The sequence below is a fragment of the Apteryx mantelli genome, chromosome 25, assembly GCF_036417845.1.
Source record: "Apteryx mantelli isolate bAptMan1 chromosome 25, bAptMan1.hap1, whole genome shotgun sequence".
NCBI classification, from domain to species: Eukaryota; Metazoa; Chordata; class Aves; order Apterygiformes; family Apterygidae; genus Apteryx; species Apteryx mantelli.
The window spans coordinates 11,426,486-11,446,946 of NC_090002.1; the positions used below are offsets into that span (position 1 = coordinate 11,426,486).

General features: G+C 38.2%; 1 protein-coding gene across 1 annotated transcript; it reads right to left on the minus strand.

Annotated features, from left to right (window-relative positions):
- Positions 1-100: 100 nt before the first annotated feature.
- On the minus strand, positions 101-20,454 carry RSBN1 (round spermatid basic protein 1). The gene is made up of 7 exons (XM_067310498.1): positions 20,043-20,454; positions 15,472-16,142; positions 9,117-9,254; positions 8,551-8,693; positions 7,426-7,593; positions 6,336-6,444; positions 101-4,947 (listed from the first exon to the last, which is right to left on the minus strand). Exons 1-7 carry the CDS (start codon positions 20,452-20,454, stop codon positions 4,477-4,479), a joined length of 2,112 nt encoding a protein of 703 aa, XP_067166599.1. The 3' UTR covers positions 101-4,476.
- Between the last annotated feature and the right edge of the window lie 7 nt (positions 20,455-20,461).

Consider the following 20,461-nt stretch of genomic DNA (forward strand, 5'->3'; position numbering starts at 1 on the left):
GGCGGCGGGCTGCGGCTCTGCCGCGCCACCGGCACCGCGGGCCCGCGCCGGGACCCCCGCACCGCGGCGGCTGTACAACAGCAATAGCCAGCCATCCAGGTAAAGGACAAAAATCAGACTTTGTTTATTAAAAAAATACTTTACAGGAAAAAATTCTATGCATTCCGTTTGACTATTTTACAAAGAAATAGCTTAACAGTTTGACACTCTTGTACAGTCAGCTACTAAAAGAAATGCACTGCGTTAGAGGAGTATTCACAGAGAGGCTTTAGAGCTTTACCTGTTTACACTACTCATTATAAAACCTCTTTAAAACACTTGCTAAATGTCAATAAATATACTAAGGCCGCACAAAGCAAACAGTCTTCCAGGCAATTGTACATGTCCTCTGAGGCAAAGACCTTAGATAAATTAAAACCACAGAAAAATCTTAGCTGCCAATCAAAATCAAATTAAATCACAAAAACAGCAACACAGAAATCTCTTTACATGTTGTACAAAGAAATTAGAAGCATATGTATTTCTTTAAACACAATTCAAGAGTGCCACAGTAAGAGACACCTTCTCAACTACATGTGCTATTGCATTCTAAAAACTACTATGTATATTGATGGAAGGCCAAAATATTGTTGGGATTTCTAATTGGACCAACATAAGAATATACAGTACAAGCTTTCAGGTCAGAGAGGTCACTTTTGGGGGAGTAAAGACAAATATTCCTCTTTTCTTGCACCCTTTAAACAAACATATGGCTACAAACACTTAACATTTCTAGGAAATTATGATTTGGGGAGTTTATTACTCAGTCAATTCAGGCCTGTAAATGGGAGGACATGCCTGATGAAGGACTTGAATTCATGTCCACGATAAAAGCTCTGATGATTAGCATTAGTTCCTCTGGACAAATTGTAACATGTAGGAGAACTGACACGAGTACAGTACAGAGCCCTTTAACTGTATGGCAAGACCTATACCTATGAAAAACATGAATTATATATCCCCTGAGAACACTTCACTCAGTGTCCCACCTTCCTGGAAGAGAATATCGCAATGAGACAGGTGTCCGGTTTCATAAATTACTCTTAAGTTATGTCAAGTTCCTGCAAAAATGACTTGTAGCATGTCTAAAGGAGAGAGGAATGTGAAGCTGATCTTTCATCTTTAGATTGCATTTTGCTAGTTCATTCCTAGCATAATTGATCCACTCATCCTTATCCCAAATGACAGTTGTTTTCAGCAACAACACTTTATTTCAAACAGAAGTCAAAGCCTGAGTTCCAGCTTAAAGCTGATCACTCTTTATAGACAGAGCACTATGTTCTTGGTCAACTAGCAGTTGTCTCGGGCATAAAGCAGGAGTGTTCCCTGGGTATCAATTATAGACTGTAGATTTTTTGTTGTTAAGAAAAGACATATCACAGGGCAGATCCTCAAAAGGAGAAATGACAATTTACAGTAACTGACCAGTGAACTGATATTTATAAACTCTTTTGTGTCTATCCAGAAGGTTAAAACTGAGCACTGTTAAAACAACCTAAGAAGTTTGCCAAAGTTTGATTATCCCTACCTGTAAAATGTTTTATGAAATCTGAGAATTTCATCAAACAGCCATCTATTTAACATGAGATATATTTTCAGAAATATTTACGTGGACTTAGCCAGAGATTTGTTTTTGCTCAGCAAACACTAAATGCCTTGAACTTGTTATTTCATTTTAAAATAGCTATAGCTTATGAAATCAGTATTCCACACATGTTATTCACAAAAACATTTGAATCTTTCACATCAAGGTATTCTAATTCTGCTCTGCTTGATTTCAGTGCAGTTGAAGGAATCTTGAAGCACTGGCTAGACAGTCTGGCTATGAGCTTCACAAGGAATCCCTCCATGCTTTATATTCAGATCTGAGGTGGAGTTTGAAAGCAGTGTGTCACTTTGGATTAAGCATACCAAAGTTGATAATGTATTTAAGGTCATAGCTTTTTATAAAGTCTGTTCCTCTCTGCCTCAATCTTACAGAAATATTCTAGAATAGTATTAGCATCATCCTCCCAAGTCATTTGAAGATACGTTTCTATATTTAAATCTGACATTAGATATTAAGTTAGTAACTGAACTGACTATAAGGAGAGCATGATACAACAGGTCATCTGCCTCCATCCAAAGAGAAGTCAGAGCATTTTCCTAGTACTTCAGACAGACTGTAGTCACAGATTTCACTAAAGGAAGCTACAGTTTTAAAAGCAGCATGAGCCACTCTAGTTGTCTTCCTTTATCCATTCAAAAACATGCTATTATAACGTACAGAGGACTTCCAACTGATTCCGTTTTCATTCTATTTCAAGTTCTAAAATAATACAGACAAGTTGGTGTATGGTGGCTCTTAATCTGTTATTCTGCCTTTAAAGATATGTGGGCAGAATGACTGTAGGATCTGCAGATTTGTCGATTCCTGAGTGATTGTACACAGTGCTGGCTGTCAAAGAATGGCCACCTTACTGATGTCCCTCTACTGACATGACCAAAGAATAGCACATGTGAGAAGGGAAATGGGCACTTGGAAGACTAGCAGACTTTGTAAAAAGGAAAGAACATACTTGTGTAATACGATCTTTGAATATGAAGGATGAACCGAAACCACTATTGCCTGTGAGGAATTTTACTTTGCACAACCCTTAAAGCTATGAAATTCCTCTCAACATAAAAAGTGGAAAAAAAACACCAGAGAACAGACGGCTCATTTCTGAACCAGTCTTGATCATCTAAAATTTCTGCTAAGATTAAATTACACCCCTGCGTGAATCACATTACTTTTCATCATAAAAGCTTTCCATTCTAACACCTTATTTACACAGATTACTAAACAAGTCACTACCACTTCAATCTGTAAATTAGTTTTAAATTGAAATATTTCCTAGTCCTCATTTTTGTACCGAAGACAATACATACATACACATAAGGAGTAATACAGGTTATAACTAATCACTGCAGTATCTTCTGATGATTATTTTTCTATCAGTTTAAAATAGTGACCTCTACACTGAGGTGCTAATATGTATATAAAAGCCTACACAAACAATATTGCACAAAGTAAGATTTATAATAGAGTAACATATTTTAGAGACCCTTATAAAGAGAAGAGTAATAATTGATATTAAAAAGATGCATCCAGAACTAACACAGCATCTTTGCTTTTGTCTAGTCTAACATAGTGTTTCAAATCTTTCCTACCCCAGTGAGGATTAGAACAAATAAAGTTATCTGGAGACAACTTCAGTTGCACCAAAACCCAGCTTGTACTCTAAATGTGCAGAGGGTGTTAGGGAGGAAGGGACAGGACAGGATTTTTCCTTTTGATGACTGGAAAGGACAGTTATAAATGGGGTGAGTGAAAGTCAAATACAGATTACACATTAACATTCAGAAATATTGAAAGATTTTTAAAAAAACTGTTGATAGCTGACACTACATATTTAGCATGTGCCATTGATTTTCCACAGTACCTGGGCACCCAAAAGCTACACATGGAAACAGCAGTCCAATGCCATAATACTTTATTGTGAAATAGTAACACAGAACTTCCTAAAATAAGGACAGTCTTACTGTATAAGTCAGTCATCAACTCAATGCTATTATATTAAGTGCATCAGTACCAGGGAAAGTGTGGTTCCATTGGACATTTATTATGACCTGGTCAAAACAAGCTGCCAAGTTGGTTAGTATTTTAAAGCCTTAAAGTGCTCAAAGATAGCAGTTTCCTCCACAAGACTACCAATAGCTTCTCTAATTTTGCCACTAGAATCAATCATGTTCTGGGAAGATGTATTTTGGAAGCAAAATCCTCACACCAAACAGTATAAGCAGTGCTATGAAAAGTGTTAGGTCAGTAAGTCATTACATTTCAACAGGATCAGACACTTTCTTCAGTTAATTTTACAGATCCCCTTTGTAGGACTGTAAGAAATAGAGATCAACTTCTATAGCTAATAACTTGTATATAAACTAGGATGTCAAGAACAGACATACCAAAAATATTACAAATCATCAAAAGTGCTGTGCTTCCTCTTTTAGCAATTAAAATGAGATGGGAAAGTCACTTTGCAAGTCTACAAAAACATCACTTTATGGTGAAGATTAGAGATAAAGTAAAAGTAGGGAAACAACACTGACCAATGTAGTTCAATCATTTTATGCTCCTGGAGGAATTTCATTCTGACTTTGGGGGGATATTGAATATCTCTTTACTTAAACAGAAAGAAGTGGTAGACCACTGTTACAGGTTGTACTAAGGGGTTAAAATACAACTTGAATTTTGCATAATCTGTGTAAAAAAGATATGCTTGACATTTTGGAATGTCACCTTTCTTTATAGAATTATAGGCAAGATTTCTCCAATAAAACATAAGCCAGTTATAAAACTATAACTTCACATCAAAATTTTAAAAAGTTGTTAAAAAATGTTTGATTATATACATATCACACAGAAGAGCCTGTATGATCCTGTGGATTGTGTTGCTGATCAGACTCTACTTTAAAACCTGGAAGGGGCCGGGCCACCTGATCTGGTTGCACAAGTCCTGATATTGAAGAAACAGAAGAGGAGGAGGAAGAGAGCACCCCTGTTGTAAGCTGCATTTCTATGCCTGGTTCTTCAGACTCTATTTTTATACTCACACATTGGGGTTCGTCTTCTGACTCTGTCTTTCCAGGAACACTACTGTTCAAGCTTGAATTGCTTTCTGCGTTTTGAGAAGTTTCCCCCACAGGGTGATATTGTTTAAGTCTTATGTGCCATGCTAAGCTGCAGACTGCTGACACGGTTTTAAACTGATGAATGACATTTCTAGGGATGAAGTAGATGTCATTGTCACACAACTGAATTCTAGCATAGCGAATGCCTTCCCGTCTCATTTGGTTTAGTTTGGCTTCATCCACCCATTGAACACACTGAGAGGAGGAAAGATGGTAAAGTTAGTGGTATGCTCTGTTCAGGGTAAACAATTCAGTATCCACTTAACTTTGATCACATTCTGTGTCCAAGTAAGAATGTTTGTTTAATGGGTACAATTTCAATCCTTTACATGAGAATGGTGCACTTTCTTAACTGTAACTTGTATAATGTGCACATCTTTGAGAGGACAATTAAAAAATAAGAGCATTCTACAGTTACAGGTAGAAACAGGCTTAGCATGAGGCTGCATTGCTTTGGCAGACAGGCCTGAGTTCAGGCGCCTTTGCATTCTAAGATAACATCAGAAAAAATCTAACATATTGTAAAAGGCAGAAACAAGCATGCATAATTTCTTAACTTATAATTGTTCCTGTAGTAGATATCATACGCTAGACACTGTACAGGAGTACTGTCTATCAGGGAACTACCTACCTAACAGCCTCCAGTACTTAAATACCAGATAGACCTCTTATACCAAAAATGGGTGGGACCTACTTAAATCTAGGCTAAGGAAGAAAGAGGTTCGGTGCATGCAATTCACAATCCTCAAATAATCACATTGCTGCCATTAAAAATAACTCCATCCAAAAACAGTACTAGAAGATATCAAGTCAAAGGTATACTTAAAGCAATTGAATATCCACAAGCTGTTGAAAAAATTGCTTAAAAGTACAAAACGTTCAGCAAGCATAATGCCGAGATGTGAGATGTCACGGACATGTGAGTGTTTAAAGGCACTGATACGGTATAAAAGTTGAAATTCCAGTGCCAAAGGTACTTGTAACAATCATTGCAACCTCTAAGGCAAGTTAAAAAAATGTGGAAAAATCATCCAATGGAACAAAAAACACAGATTAATTTGTTCTGGGCCAAGAAGCCCATCAGATAATTTCAAAGTGTATAGTTATAACCTGGATATCTGGGATGGAAGCAGGAAAGTCATTTGTATTGGACTCAACTAGTAAATACCATACCTACCAGAATCTTATACGCAAAATATGTATTCATGCTAGAAAACACGGTGCTGTATATTTTTTTTACAGAACACTTTCTTTGTAATGCCTTTATCCTGAATAATGTTTTTTGCTCTGTGAGGGCCTGCTGGTCACAGGTAACTCAGTTATCATAACCATGTAACTAAAAAAGCTGCATGTGTTGAATTGAATTTAGATTTTGAGAGGAAAATGACAAAAGAATACAAAGGGACTCACAGCATAAATCCCAGCTTGGTGCAAAGCAATGTGAGAAAGGTAATTGCTTTACAGACCTGAGAACTAAGGGCTGCTGAGGATACAAAAGGGTTGGATATACAGTAAACCTGAAAACTATCAGAAACTACTTTCAAAATATTAAGAATGAGCTGTCACCAGGGAAGATTCAATACCTGTGACACTGGAGGTTCATGCAGATCCAGCTGAAGTCTCTGCACAACATCAGTGAAATCTTCAGCGTGAAAACAAACCACATCTTTGGTTATGCGAGGCTGGTCACTCCTAGAAAGAGATGAGAATTCCAGGAATTTTTAAAGTATTTGAGTTATAGAGAATTATAGCTCTTTCAAAGTGTTTCACTGAACAAAGTAGCTAGTTTGATTTGCAACTGGGCATGAAGTCTCATTGCTTCTCAATAAATACAGTTATTTAGGAAAGGAGGTATAATAGATTTCTGTTTTCATTTTGTTTTTTTCCTTAATGCATGTGCAGCAGAAGTTATGTTTTTGTGGACAAATACTGTACTAAAACGTCAGAGAACTAGGTTCAAATTGCCATTCTAATAAAGTTTACTGTTATGTTCTCAGAGCCACAATTTGCCTTAATTCTTTGATTCTGTAATTGGAACAACATTTCCATATTAAAGGAAAAATGTAAAATAATTATGTGGCACTCTGAAGCTGAAATGATGAGGACAATATTTATCAGCTCTCTTTGTCCAATGACTGTGAACCAGAGTAAAGGAAGTTTTGGCACCTTTTACTCATATTCAAATCTAATGAGATTGCTGATGATGCTATCCAATTTCTACTGTAATTGTTAGAAATAACAATGTTGCAAGTCTGTAATTTAGAATTTTTTCTGTGCAAGGACAAGAGCAATGTCATGGGTACATGAAATGAGAAAGCATTATAGCTTTGAAATTAATCAAGTTAGATTGGTCAATTTATGGAAGTTAGCATTAACATAACTATTCAGGAAAAGATCACAGATGATGGCCTGAATATGGTATTTTGGGGCTTATTTTGTATGTCACTAAAATTCTCTACAAACTGCTGTTACAACTTTTGTAGTGCCTCTAAAAGGGAGGAAAAATAATAGATAAGTAGTTTACATTTTTCAAGCTCTAGACAGCATTTACCTTGTTACAAGGTTTGAATGCTTTCTTTAGTTAGGCTTGTTTTCCAGGGAACTTTCTTTTTTTAAGAGAGAATGTTTAGAATTTCCCCCTCCCACTAGAATAGTTATTTCAGTTGCACTTACCATTCCCCAAACTGTACAGCCTTCAGAACACCTACAGCAGCTGTACTCTGCCAGTCAAATCCTTGACCCACGTGATCAGCGTGAGCTCTTGTTCTGTCTTCAAAAAGAACCTCACGGGGCTCACTGGTCCGAGGTAGGTACTGGAGATTCTTTATTTCGTTCATTGATCTACAACATAATCAAAAGACATACTGAAAGATGTTTCAGACTACTCAGAAAAATAAGTACTTGTTTAAAATAATCTTTTTAAATGTTGTTTCCTGTAGGCTTCAAAATCTAAGATCAAAACCTTTCCCTTTGATTTATTCCAGGTGTCTGACAATAAAAGATTGAGCAAACACAGCTATGTACAATTCAGGTTATGAGAGCAAACTTTACAGAACAGAAATCTAGTCACCAAAAAATAAATTTTGTTCCTTTGAGCTGAAAGAATTCTTCTATAAATTTAATGACATGTAAAATTGAGCTATTTTAACAGTTACTGAAGTTATTTGGGAGTACCTTCAGATATTCTGCACAAATTAACAATTAGATTATGCTTCCAATTCTTTGTCTCCTAAAATTAGCCATAGACAGTACTCATTCTGAGAAAGATATCAAGTGTTTGTGCGCACACATGCATATATGTGTGTATATATATGTGTGTGCATATATACATATATACACACATACACAGGCGCACGTACACACATCCCACAATATTTCCTGGAGAAGCAGACAGTACTGCAACTACTTATGTACTAACATTAAGATGTGACTTTAATGGTCTAAGGAGCTCTACTGTTTTAGAGCATCTCACCCATTCCTACCACCTAATTAGTTCTTCTCACAGAAAATGGATGAATTAAAAAAAAGTTACTGAAGGGTAACAGGAGGTTATTATATCAAGAAAGCATTGATCTAGGATGCATTGCTATGAAAAGCAGTGAAATAATATAACCATCATAAATAACACATTTGACTTAATTCACTAAGCCAATTTTAAACAGGAATGAAAATAAGCTAAGTTGTGAATTAGCCTCCTGAAGAACTAATTGCATGTAAATGCTTAGTTTTTGTTCTCAAATCTAAAACAGATATAACTGCTGTTTTTCCATTAATAAGTAAAGGAAACCAAAATGTTACCGGCGCCGTTTGAATGGTGATTTTGGCATATCAGCTGTTGGAATCATCTGTTCTCCTGGTCTCACCCACATTATGGGACCATCATCACTTTGTGACCTGCACTGAAGTCTGAGACTAGAAAGAGTACCCCAGGGCAAAGTCATCTACAACAAAACAGAACACAAAACACTGAGTAAGATGGATAAATTAAATAATGCCTTTAGTAAAACTGGTTTAAACTCATTGTCAAGAATTGTATAGAAACTGATGCAAGTTCCGAGAGGTAAAATATATTTTAAGCTAAGCTTATCAAACTTAGTTGCTAGGAAAGTAGGTCATTATATAGTATGTATGACATGAACAACCATATTTTAGTTTTTGAATAATTTATATAGCTATTCCATTAGTTCAGTACCTTTCATTTGGACAGAGGAAAGAATGTACCACCATCTTCAGTAGCCCAAATGATGAGTGTATCAATGGAGAAATTGGCTTTAAGGTTTCTAATTACTTGGAAATATCTGAGTTTTAGTAATTGTTAAAATATCAATAGCACTTCAAAGAGAACATTACAAGTTACTGCTTACTCTCAGAAATGGAGATTCTTCTAACATATCTAGAAATTCTGGGAAGTAGTCCCCGACTTCTTCATCTACTGCTCCAACAAGACTGATCTGCCGCATTGGTCCTGCTCTGTAGGTTCCACAGCAGTACGTTCGATTGACCTGAGTGGCCAGAAAGGAAAAGAATACCATCACAGCTTTAGTTCTGTTACAGGAAATTAAAAGTTATTAATACAATGCACCAGGCCACAGCTGAGTCTCCATCCAACTCTAAGACTCATCTACATATTTTAAAGAGATGTCTTTGGGAATATGTGAAAAGACTGCTCAGAATGTCCCATGCAGCAGCTCTGATATTCGCATACACAAAGCTGTACAGGAAACTGAGGAAATGAAAGATCTAACTAGAAATCTAGTGCTCAGGTGTTCATCTTGGTGTTAAACCACAAAAGTTCTGGGATTATCTTCTGATATAACCTGTTGTCACAGGTGTGGCCAGAAACACTTTAATCTGACTGAGACTGTTTTTTGACCACCTCTGGAGCACAGAATGTCCTGTTTTCTTGGGTCATCTGTAAACTTTACTTGCTCATACAGGAGAGCACCTAGCAAGATTACAGTGTTGTCTAGTCTCTTCTTATGGCCTGCAGCTATAATACGCCGTATAGCCACAGAGTACATAGTTGCAGTAGCAACCCAATCTTAAAAGATCAGAAATTCTGCCATGATTAGTCTATTTTGTATTTCCAATTCTGTCTCTGAACCTTTCATTATCCTTTAACAGCCTCTCCATGTTCAAATGGTTCTAGTGTTAAAAAGTGATACCCAATCCCCATGACACCAGGTGGGAGAGGTAAGAAGGACCAAAGGGTATTTGGAAATTTGCAGTTTATAGTGGTATATAGTAAGCATGATGCAATATATCTACAAATGGAGTTACAGAAGGTATGTATATATGTAGCAGCTTTTTTTTTTTTTTTGAGTTGCTTTTTTTTAGTTTTTGGCCAACAAATTATGACATAGTTTAACAGCTATGTGAAGCTGTTAAAGTTTAATGAAGCCAGATTAATAAAGCAAGAATTGCAGTTACTGCTGTGATTTTATCCTCTAGCAGCAAGCATAGATATTTAACTTCTTAATTATAGGAGTTTAGCTCACTCCTATTTCCAGAGTCCCTCTTTCTTATTTTCATAGATATGCAGTTTGTGTTGATTACCTACACCTATTTTTTAATTAAAACCTAAGTAGAACCAAAGATCATTCCACATTTGGCTTTATTTCTCAGCCCTGAGCTACTTGCTGCATCACATCACCTCTACTTGCATATACAGAAGGTTACATTCTAAGTCACTCACAGGAGCTTCACTGTGTAGTTCAAGCACTCTACTTTCAAGTCCATCAAGACTATCAGCAGCAGCTTAATGAGCATACACTCACTTTCTGGTTTTGACAGTACTGATTTTTATGAACTAGACACTATCCTCACAGGCCAACAGCCAAGAGAATTAGCAACCCAAGTGAAAGTCTCCAAATCCTATTAGCACCTTTCAGGCTAAGGTTCCTACCTAATGTCAATAAGGTGGAATAACTTCACCAGCTACCTCAAAAGAATTTCAGAACAGTAGTACTGGAAAACTGTAGTATTAGACTATTGCTTTGCAGTAACAGGAGAACTAAAGTCCTTAAGCCAGTTAAATTTATGCAGCTGCCTAGTGCTATTAAAGTAAATGGAGATGGACCACTTCCAGATGAGGCATGCTCTCTTGAAACCACTTGCTGAGATTCACTGGTATTTTGCAGCTGTTTGTCAGGAAAGTCAGAACAGATGGGTAAATACCGTATGCAGTTTTTCCTTGTAATATAGGTAACACTTTCAAAGGGAATGAAAAAGTAGAAACTTTGACAGTGCTTATTTAATTCATTGGAATGTGATGCAAAAATAGAAAAGAATAAGAGCTAGAAATGAGACAGACACTAAGAGTACTTTAAGGAACACCACAATTTCAAGGTTTACCTAGGTTTTTCTAACACTTCAAGGTGTATATACACTGTATTATATCCACTGGGACTTTTTTCATAAAGTTCCTCATTTTTAGTTTAAGTGTGATTCTTGTTTATGAACCTAGCCTAAGTTATTCCAGTTTACATGGCTGCAAGAACAGTTCATTACCACAGCACCTTCATTGCAATGGTTTGATCAGACCTAAGTTTTAGTATCTTTATCCAATTCTTTCCAAGAACTTTGCTATCTCCCACTAAAAGTTAAGCTATAGGTATAATTAAAATTAGGTCTTCAGTTTTTCTTGAGACATTTTATGGCATTTGAATGATGTGCCTAGCAGTGTTTTAAGTGTTTCCCACACTTGAGTAACAGCAGAAGTAGGCAGCATCAATTTTTCCTCGAGAAGTGACAGTTTTGGTAGTTGTAGATTACTGAGATAATTCAGACCCCTACCTCATGAAGGGTCAAGCAAGCAGTATACCTCTATATGGAAGGAAGAATGCACACAGATGAGGCATAAGCTTGAAACAAATGAAGTTGAGAAATTTCTCTAAACAGAAGCATGAACCAAGGGGTCATTAATAACATCATAGCTGACCTGACATACTAATAGCTAACCACACAAACACTCTGCTGTGAGGAAGAAAGAATACAAGAAGGCTTACTATTTACAACATAAGCGAAGGAAACAAGGACAGTGTGACAGGCCATTGCAGCAAGGTTTGTGTGTTTGTCCAAAACCTGTCAGCTACTTCTATATGACCATACATTGTTTACATTGCTTGTAAGTGATACACCAAATGAAGTTTGCAGCACAGATGCACGATTTCTTCATTTTATACTTTGATAGCTTCCGTAAAAAAATTAAGTTGCCCATCCAGCATAAGAAAGCTTTTGTTCAGGAGTTAAAAAGTTAAGAGGGCAGACAACCAAGCTGTGATATGGTTCATTAACCAAAGCTCTCAAGAATATTGATTGTAACTTTATCTGACAGCATGCTGCAAGAATGGGAGAACTTATCTTACTATCCTCTGTTTGCTGCTTCTCCCACTTCCTTCCCAGCAGCAATATCAGTTTACGCAAACCTACTTCCCCCAACTCTTTCCTGGCCTGTTCCCAGAACCTACTCAGCTGTGACAGTTAACTGTTCTTTGGACCATATAGCAAAACAGAATAGGCAGCTGATCAGATTCTTTGAGAAAAGGTAGAAGGGGTTTTTCAAGTCTTGATATATTCCCATTCACTGTGTAGCCATAGAAGCAATTGTACTGAGACAACTGATGAGGAAATATAAAATATTGTTCAAGCTGCACTGCCAAGAACTTTCAAATTAAAGTATGCCCTTATTGTGAAATAAGCTTACAAATTGCTGTTCTCAGTGATTTGAGTCTTGAAAGCTCTTAGTGCAAGTGAATAGCTCCAAACTGAAGCTTATCTTTAGCACTTAACATTGGAACAAGTGAGCCAGAGCAAGCAAAAAAACCCAGAGAACACTCAAGCTTAGTAAGTATTTTAATGTACAGAAGCCATACAGGGTATAATATCTTTTGAGTGTAAAAATACAAGTTGGAATGCTTTATTATATGTAGTAACAAATACCCAAATACTAGTCCATATTAATGCACAGATAGGAAACACAGTTAATGGAGTTTACATTGTTCTCATTGCCCTGAGAATGAATTCACCCTGCAAGTAAGATAAGTATCACTAGATTTTGTGAAGTCTTCCAGAATAAGGTCCTTACTTTAAACGGGAGACACCTGCTACTGATACTCAGTTTAATTTATGTGTGATCAGGATTCCAGATCTGGCAACTATGCAAGAAACAGCTGAATGTTGTACAAGCCAGAAGTCAAGTTAACTTTTGGACTTGCAGTTTACAGACCAAAGTATTCTGATTTCTCAACACCAAGCCTCCAGGACTCAAGAATACATAGTACTTGAAATCCTCTTGCCAGTTTGGTTCAGTAAAGCAAACATTCAGGTTTGACTTAAAAAACAAAACACTTAACTGAGCACCCCTAATTAAAAATAAAATCAGTGTTACTGCATACGACATTCCTATAGCATGATTAATCTGCAGAGCTATGATGTTCTATAATGTATTTTTGTATTCTACAATTTTTCATAGAGCCAGGTTCAAAAGTTCTTCTGCTAAGCTTAGCCTGTTTGTTCATTCTTCAGCAATGCTGCAAAGGAATGGCAGTACTGCAGATCAGTTCTAAGATGAAGAACCACCTATTTGTTTTGAAGTAAAATACCTAGACTTATCCTGCCTATGCTCTTATGTAGAGCATTTTAGCCTTGTATTTTAAGATGAGCTAGCTTTCAAGACTCAGCTGGAGTTTTAACACAATGCAGCTACCATAGTTGAATCCACCATCAATTTCAATGGATCTTTAAATGAGATATTTTAGCATCATCCATTCTCTAAAGACTCATGCTTCAGCTGTCTTTTTAACAGCAGAGTTGTGACAGCTGTACCTCTACACATTTGTTTATTGCATGAATCACACTAACATACTTCAGCCATAGAGGATTAATCAGGTCATGCTGGAGCTGGATTTAGAGAGGTGTTTTAGCCTAACTGAAACTAATGTCATGATTCAATCTTGATCAAGTTTAGACAGCACTTAAAATTGAAATACCAGAGTAGAATACAACCTAGTGAAGCCTCTTATTCATTACCATACATTCCACACATACAAACTTCTAGTACAAGCTATTCATGTTCACAAGACCAAGACCATTAGCCAGGAAAAAACTTAATTGTTACATCTCTGGTTGGTACTGTTTAGCCATTCAGAGAGCTGTTACATGTACTCCAAGTAAGTTAGAATGTAACCAATATGCTAAAGAACATGATATATATGACTAATACAGAAGACTTAAAAAACCTAACCTCTTGACAAGCAGCATGTCTAGAGCACAGGTTGAGATGTGTATTTTGTAAAAGTGTTCTTGCTGATAAGGAACAATTTGCATACTCACTGTTTTTGGAGTACTGTGCACTCTGATGCAGCTCTGCCAGTTTAGAGAATTTAACTCATGAAATAAAAGTTGTTAAAAAGTGCTGTAGCAGCTACCCATTATGAAATACAAACTCAAAAACTAAGGCTAGTATAATTACCAATTTAAGTGGTATCTATAAGAAATTCTGGGAAGTATTAAAAGCCTCTGCAAGTTATTATACAGTACCTTTCCATGAAGCAATATGTTTTCCAGTGCAGATCTTGCTTGTAAGAGCACTTCATGAACTTTGAAGAGATCCAGACAGCCCATCAGAACTATCACATTTCCAAAATCTGTTGCTAAAGAAGGGCTGTTCCAACAGTACTACAGTAGAGAGTTTTAAGTCTTTCTTTCTCACAGGTGAATCAGTATTCAAGACCTTAACAACTTCTTTTAAAAGACTAAAGAAGTAAGCAATGGTTTGAATCTGTTCTCAGACCAGACTGAGCAGGAAGAGATTTTGTTCTATCTGTAACAAATTTATCTAAACATTTAAGAACTGGAATGTTGCTGCATGTTCACAGATACTTCCAAGCCTAATGACAGAACAGTAAAAAAAAAAATGCAAGGGTTTTTCATATAAGAATCTTGAAATTAACTTGGCTATTAGTGCTGCATCAATTTAAGTCAGAGATAGTTTGAAAATTTGGGAATTTGAGCCTGGAGAGAATAGCTTTCAACTGAGGTTTTTCTTTTTTTAAAACTAAGGATGAAAGTGTTGTTATCCTATGAAGTCTTCAGAATATTTTAAGCCTACTGTGAAAAAGCAAGGCAGTTTATGATGTGAAAGCCTTTCCAAGACCAATTAATAAATCCCAACTATTTCTCTAAAGTTTTAGTACTAAGTAATACCCAGCAGCAGCTACTAATAGAATTCAGAAGATGTTATTAAAAAGCTTATTGTGCCTGATATACTGAAACCCAGAAAGTAAAGTTATTGCAAGAGCTAGATCTATTGAAAATACTAACATTTCCCCACACACACTTCAATTTAGGGAACTGTTAATACAGACTCACCCATTTTGAACAGTGTCAGTGTTCTCTCAAGATGAACAAGTAAAATGAAAGCCTGCAAGATCAGCAGAGGCCTTTCTACTAGTCAGAGTTAGCAGTGTCTGAAGTCTGATTCAGCAGTTACTGATGAGCACAAAATAACTTCAGGTAGAAACAGTAATAAGCAGCACAGTAGAAGTCCCAGCATCATCATTTTTCATCTTAGAGAGAAAACCCTCATGCCTCAGAAGTGCTTCTATACTTTGTCAGACCACCTCTTTTATGCCCCTCTTATGCCATCACCACTCTGGATTAATGAGATTAATCACATCCAGATGCTGTTTAATTTGCACAACTTTAAACAGTTCTTACCTGAGAGTGAAAGTTTGAAATTGTTGTTGTTTCAATGTCCTTCTTGCCCAAAATTTCCATTTTCACTGGAGTGTTAGGAAAGTTAAAAGCAAAGTAATCCAGGAAGTCTGGTAAATAAGCAGCTGCCCCATGTACTATGGCTAGGGCATAGTAAGCTGCATTTTTATCATTTTCACTGAACGACAAAGCAAGAAACTCTTCTGCAAATCTCTCCATCTCCACTGGAGACAAAAATGAGAGTTCATCCATGTAAGCATGAAGGACCAGAGCGCCACCATTAGACTGATGTTCTTCATGAATGAAGTTACTAAATTTAGTGCCAGTTTTCAAGAAGCTGCTGCGAACGGAATGCTCCTGGTGAGTCACAAATGGTGTTTGTACTCCCTGGGGTACTCGATATTCCTGCATACCCAAATTCAGTCTGCAGAGCTGCTCATCCTTCAGATACCTGAAGGATTCCTTGTTCACTTCCAAGTTGTCACACTGTCCTTGAGTCAGAGTCTCTTTGTCAATGCGAGTGAGTCCAGCACAAACTGTCTGCACTTCTTTGTTATACATCTTCAGGCGTTTTCCCCTCATATCTTCACGGTGTTTCTTTTTCTTTTTTTTCTTTATCTTCTTCATAATAAGACTGTCAGCTCGCTGGGTTTTGCCATTTTCATCTGGAATTTCTGGCAGCAACAGTAAAGAGAAGATTAGAGTTCTGCAATTACAGCATATTCACCCAAGAAGACTTGAGACATCCACTTCCTAAAGCTGTCTATTCCCACAAAGACTGACCAATGGCAATATTCTGTCCTTTGGCTTAAGGGATTTTAATCATACAAAAGATGTAGTATATCTAGTTATTATGAAAAAAGCCCCCAATTAAGAAAATTTCCCAAAACTCAAGCTTAATATTCCAATTTAGGAATATTTCAATTTTTAGAGATTTGTTAGAATATCTTTAAAAGGAGTCTACAGTTCAGAACATTACTAACTTCTGACATTTAAGTCAATGCCATCCAGGGAAGGAGGATAAACAAGCAAGTACATGTAACATTTAAACATTGCTTTCATTACAGAACACCTCACTAATTTTGGATGCATAACAGAAGCAAAGCAGAGTGCGACTGAAGAGGTATAACTGTTACTGATATTTAAAGGGGAAATTATATAAAGCAGTTGAATTCCTGGCAAAAAAACAAAAAACTTAGACCACTGATCTTTTTCTATAAGGACTTACAACTGGTATTTCCAAGACACTAAAAATATTGTTAAACAAAACTAAGTTTCATCATGTCAAGCTGAGCAGCCACTTTTGGTAAGTGAAATATATAAAATCATGTTTACAATATGAATAGTCAGTACCAAGTTTACTCATGGAATCTTATTACACATTAGCACAATCATTCTTTGGACACTAAGGGTTAGATAAAAGATCAGGTTCTAGGCAGCACAGTCCTCAAGGCCCTCTTCCTGGCTCCTATGACAGTTCCCAAATAGGAGAAAGCACAGCAGAAAGCAACAAACTGGTGAAAGACCTCACACTGACCACGCACCTTATAGGCATAAGCCTATTAGATAACAACATTTTTAACTCCCATTATAGATCTGCTCCATTAAAATGGTGACAGACCTTGTAGTTCTTTAACACTACCTTAAGGCATCCAGTCTTCAGCTAGTGGCTTGCTCAAAAACCCAATACATTCACAGAGTGACCAAATAAATGCTATTTGGTACAGATGGAACCAAATAGTAACATTTGCTGTCAAACCACATTCTGTTCTTACACAGGTTAGTAAGATCTGAAGCATCACATCCACGTTTTCAGCTATCTTGCTAGTTTAATATTGTTTTCTAGTTAGCTACCTAGCTAATTCAGAGCTAGGAATTAAGGGTTTGTTTTGTTTTTTCTTTTCCCTAAAGGTTAATCAACCTTCAAAAGGTCAGAAGACCGAAGGTTTTTAGAGATAAAATAGAAAGAACCAGTTCTGTCAGGCTAAATGCAGTAGTTTAGTAGCTTATCTTTTAGAATTAAAAATTAGTTCAAATAAAATGTAGCTAATAACAATGGTAGTTAGAAATTTGATTGCCCAGCTGTTTAAAAAACCTCAAGTGCCAAAACAGGATTTTAATCTGCTTGAATTAAAAGACTATTTCATGCCACTGATGCATATAAAACACCAAGTGCCATATCATCAGGACAGCTAAAGGGAATTAATATATGACTAAAAGATGCCACAGCTAAAGTTTGTAGCCCTGTGCTGTGGGCAATGTGCTGAATTTACTTTCTTTGTCTGCAAAGTCATCAGGTGTTTGTATTCCTTTTTTGTTCTCTTGCAGTACTTGGAGAAAAATACATGTTACTACTGTGATCTATAAGAAGAAGAGATAGTAAATTCACACAGCTTCAAGTTATTCAGTCTAACCACAGTATTTAACTCAATCATTAGTAGTTTGTTCCCAGAGCTCTTTAGTAAAGGCAGTTGACCTTCATAACAGCCTGGCATAATGAACAGAATTACTCATGAAGCAAAGAAATAGTTGATTGCTTAATACTAACTTTATACAATTGTCTCAGGACCTGAAATACAAGTTTTCATGATACCGCTGTCATGCTTAACCTTTACAAATAGCAACTGTCCTTATTCTTATATTACAGATAGGGAAATCAGGAAAAAAAGTTTGTATCAATTGTTTTGATAACACAACTGAAACAGCTCTTTGAATAAGCTACTGTTGAATCTTAAAAGTTAAGCTTGCATAAGATTACCAGTCACTAAGCTCTGAGGTATAGCTACTGCCTTACTAACTTCATTGAACATGCAATTTGCACAAAGAAGATCTTTATTCTGGCGGGATCAGAGATTCAAAATCCAAGCTGAAACTACATGAGTTTTATACCACCACAGAGGTATTAGGAATACCTCCTTGTTATAATATTGAAAAATCAACTTGGAAATATGTGTCTTATTTTAACCATTTCTAATTTTAGATACGATTTAAAAGCCTCAGATGTGCACTACTTATAATGCAGAATACCTTCCTGTTTGAAAACATTCCCTAATACTTCTTATCAGACATAAACCTAGTGCTCTTTGTACTGTGGAACTTCCATTGAACACTATGGTCTATTTTCAGGATAGAAACCATCCTGACTACCTTCCACTGCTGTATCCAACAAAACAGAGTCCCCCTACTACATTGAGAGTAGACTTGGTAGCAAGTGAATCTAGACAGCGGCATTTTAGTAAGCCTTGACAGTCTGGAAGGAGACTTAGTTTTAGATTATTCCTTTAAGTGAACAGACAACCTTTAGTACCTCAAATACAAGTAGAAAAAAGTCTATAGCCAGCTTATCGGCTGACATATGGGCTCTCACAATGAAGTAGAATGACAGCAGTGCCAGTAACTCAGCTAGTTTATCAGACATCATGCAATCAAACTTATTAGCATCACTATTAACATCAACAAAAACATTAGAAATGTTCACTGGCACCTGCAGCCTAAGATAGAAATATTGTACACAGAAATAGACAGCTAAGTTAGACTACATATGGAAATAGAAACTGATAGTGAGAGACAGTAAAAGAAAGAAAAACAGCTTTCTTTGGCAAATTTGGAATTCAGCTGGTAAGTTTAACAGTGTTTAAGACTCCATAAAAAAGCACGCACACACACACTCATTTAGTCACTGGCTGAGAAGTGCTGTACAGTGGCATTCCCAATCTACTAAGATCTCTCCACAACTTCTGTTTCCCCCAAAGTACTAGCTACCGTTTACCCTATAAGCCTAACTTTCTTTTATAAGCACATGCACCTTTGATTACTTTGGCACAATATCTTCGCATATACTCCTAGAACATAATTCACAATATAGTATCTCTATTGCAGCAGCTTTAATGATTGCCTACACTGATTTCCAAGAGGATTTTTACTATCACAGATTTGTGAGCACAACCAAAATAGTTATTTTGTACTGTAAGAAAGAACAAAAAAACAAAACAAAAAACCTTCAGTACAGAAATTCTGGCCTTCCCTATTTGAGAAACTTCAGGGCATTTATTAAAGAAACTGGCTGCTTCTCAGTTCTAGTATATATTAACACAAGCACAACAGGAAGAAAGTTTTACTAGCAAAACACTCGCATTTTTTGTAACCCGTGAGAAAAGCAATTCTGAACAGCACAACAGCTTTGAAGAGCAGCGACGAGGGAGCTGCCCTTGCCGGGGCAGAAAGGATGTGCCCCCCGGGCCCCCGCTGCGCACACCTGGGCTCAGCCCCGAAGCGGAGCGCGTCGCGCCACAGCCGCGCGAGGGAACAGCACGGACTACTAGAGCCGCGGCTTCTACACAGACGTGCGGATGTGTATTTATATATGCCTAGACATATTCGGGGCTCCCGGGAGACAGCAAGCAGAGACGCAGTTCTCTCCCCCCCCCCCCGCCCCTGCCAGGCGGCGAGGCCGAGCCGGAGCCGGTGCCCGAGCGAGGGGCTCCGCCGCGGCGCGCCGAGCCGGGCCCGGCCCGGCCGGAGCGCCAGGCCGCCGCCGAGGGCCGCCGGCCCGCGCCCGCCGCCGCGCTCCTCACCTCGCTTGCTGGGCCGCCCGGCTGCCCCGTCGGCGGGGCTGCCCCGCCGCGCCTTCTGCGGCGGCCCGGCGGCGGGGCGGCCGGGCTCGGCGGCGGGGCGGTGCCGGTGGTGGTGGTGGTGGCGCTCCTCGAGCGCGGCGGGAGGCGGCAGGCTGAGCGGCGAGAAGGTGAAGAGCCCGGCGGCGGCGGGCAGGCCGGGAAGGGCGGCCGGGGGCAGTGGCTCCGCCGGGCCGGGCCCCGCCAGCAACTGCTGGCTCAGCCGGGCCCGCTTGCCGCCCGCCGCCTCGCCCGCGGGGCCCCGCCGCCGCCGCCCGCCGCCGCGAGGCCGGCCGGGCCGGTCCCCGGAGGGGAGCGGGGGCGGCTCCTCCGGGGCCCGCGACACGGCGCGCACCGCAGCGACCTGCGCAGCCATTTCACAG

What these genes read in the sequence shown, in the direction of transcription:
- RSBN1 (XM_067310498.1), bottom strand. Translation starts at nt 20,454, where the DNA reads ATGGCTGCGCAGGTCGCTGCGGTGCGCGCCGTGTCGCGGGCCCCGGAG. An exon ending in GCTGTACAGTTTGGGGAATG is followed by an intron (nt 6,445 to 7,425) that starts GTAAGTGCAACT and finishes ATCTCTTTCTAG; the next exon opens with GAGTGACCAGCCTCGCATAA. An exon ending in ATGAACCTCCAGTGTCACAG is followed by an intron (nt 4,948 to 6,335) that starts GTATTGAATCTT and finishes TCCTCCTCTCAG; the next exon opens with TGTGTTCAATGGGTGGATGA.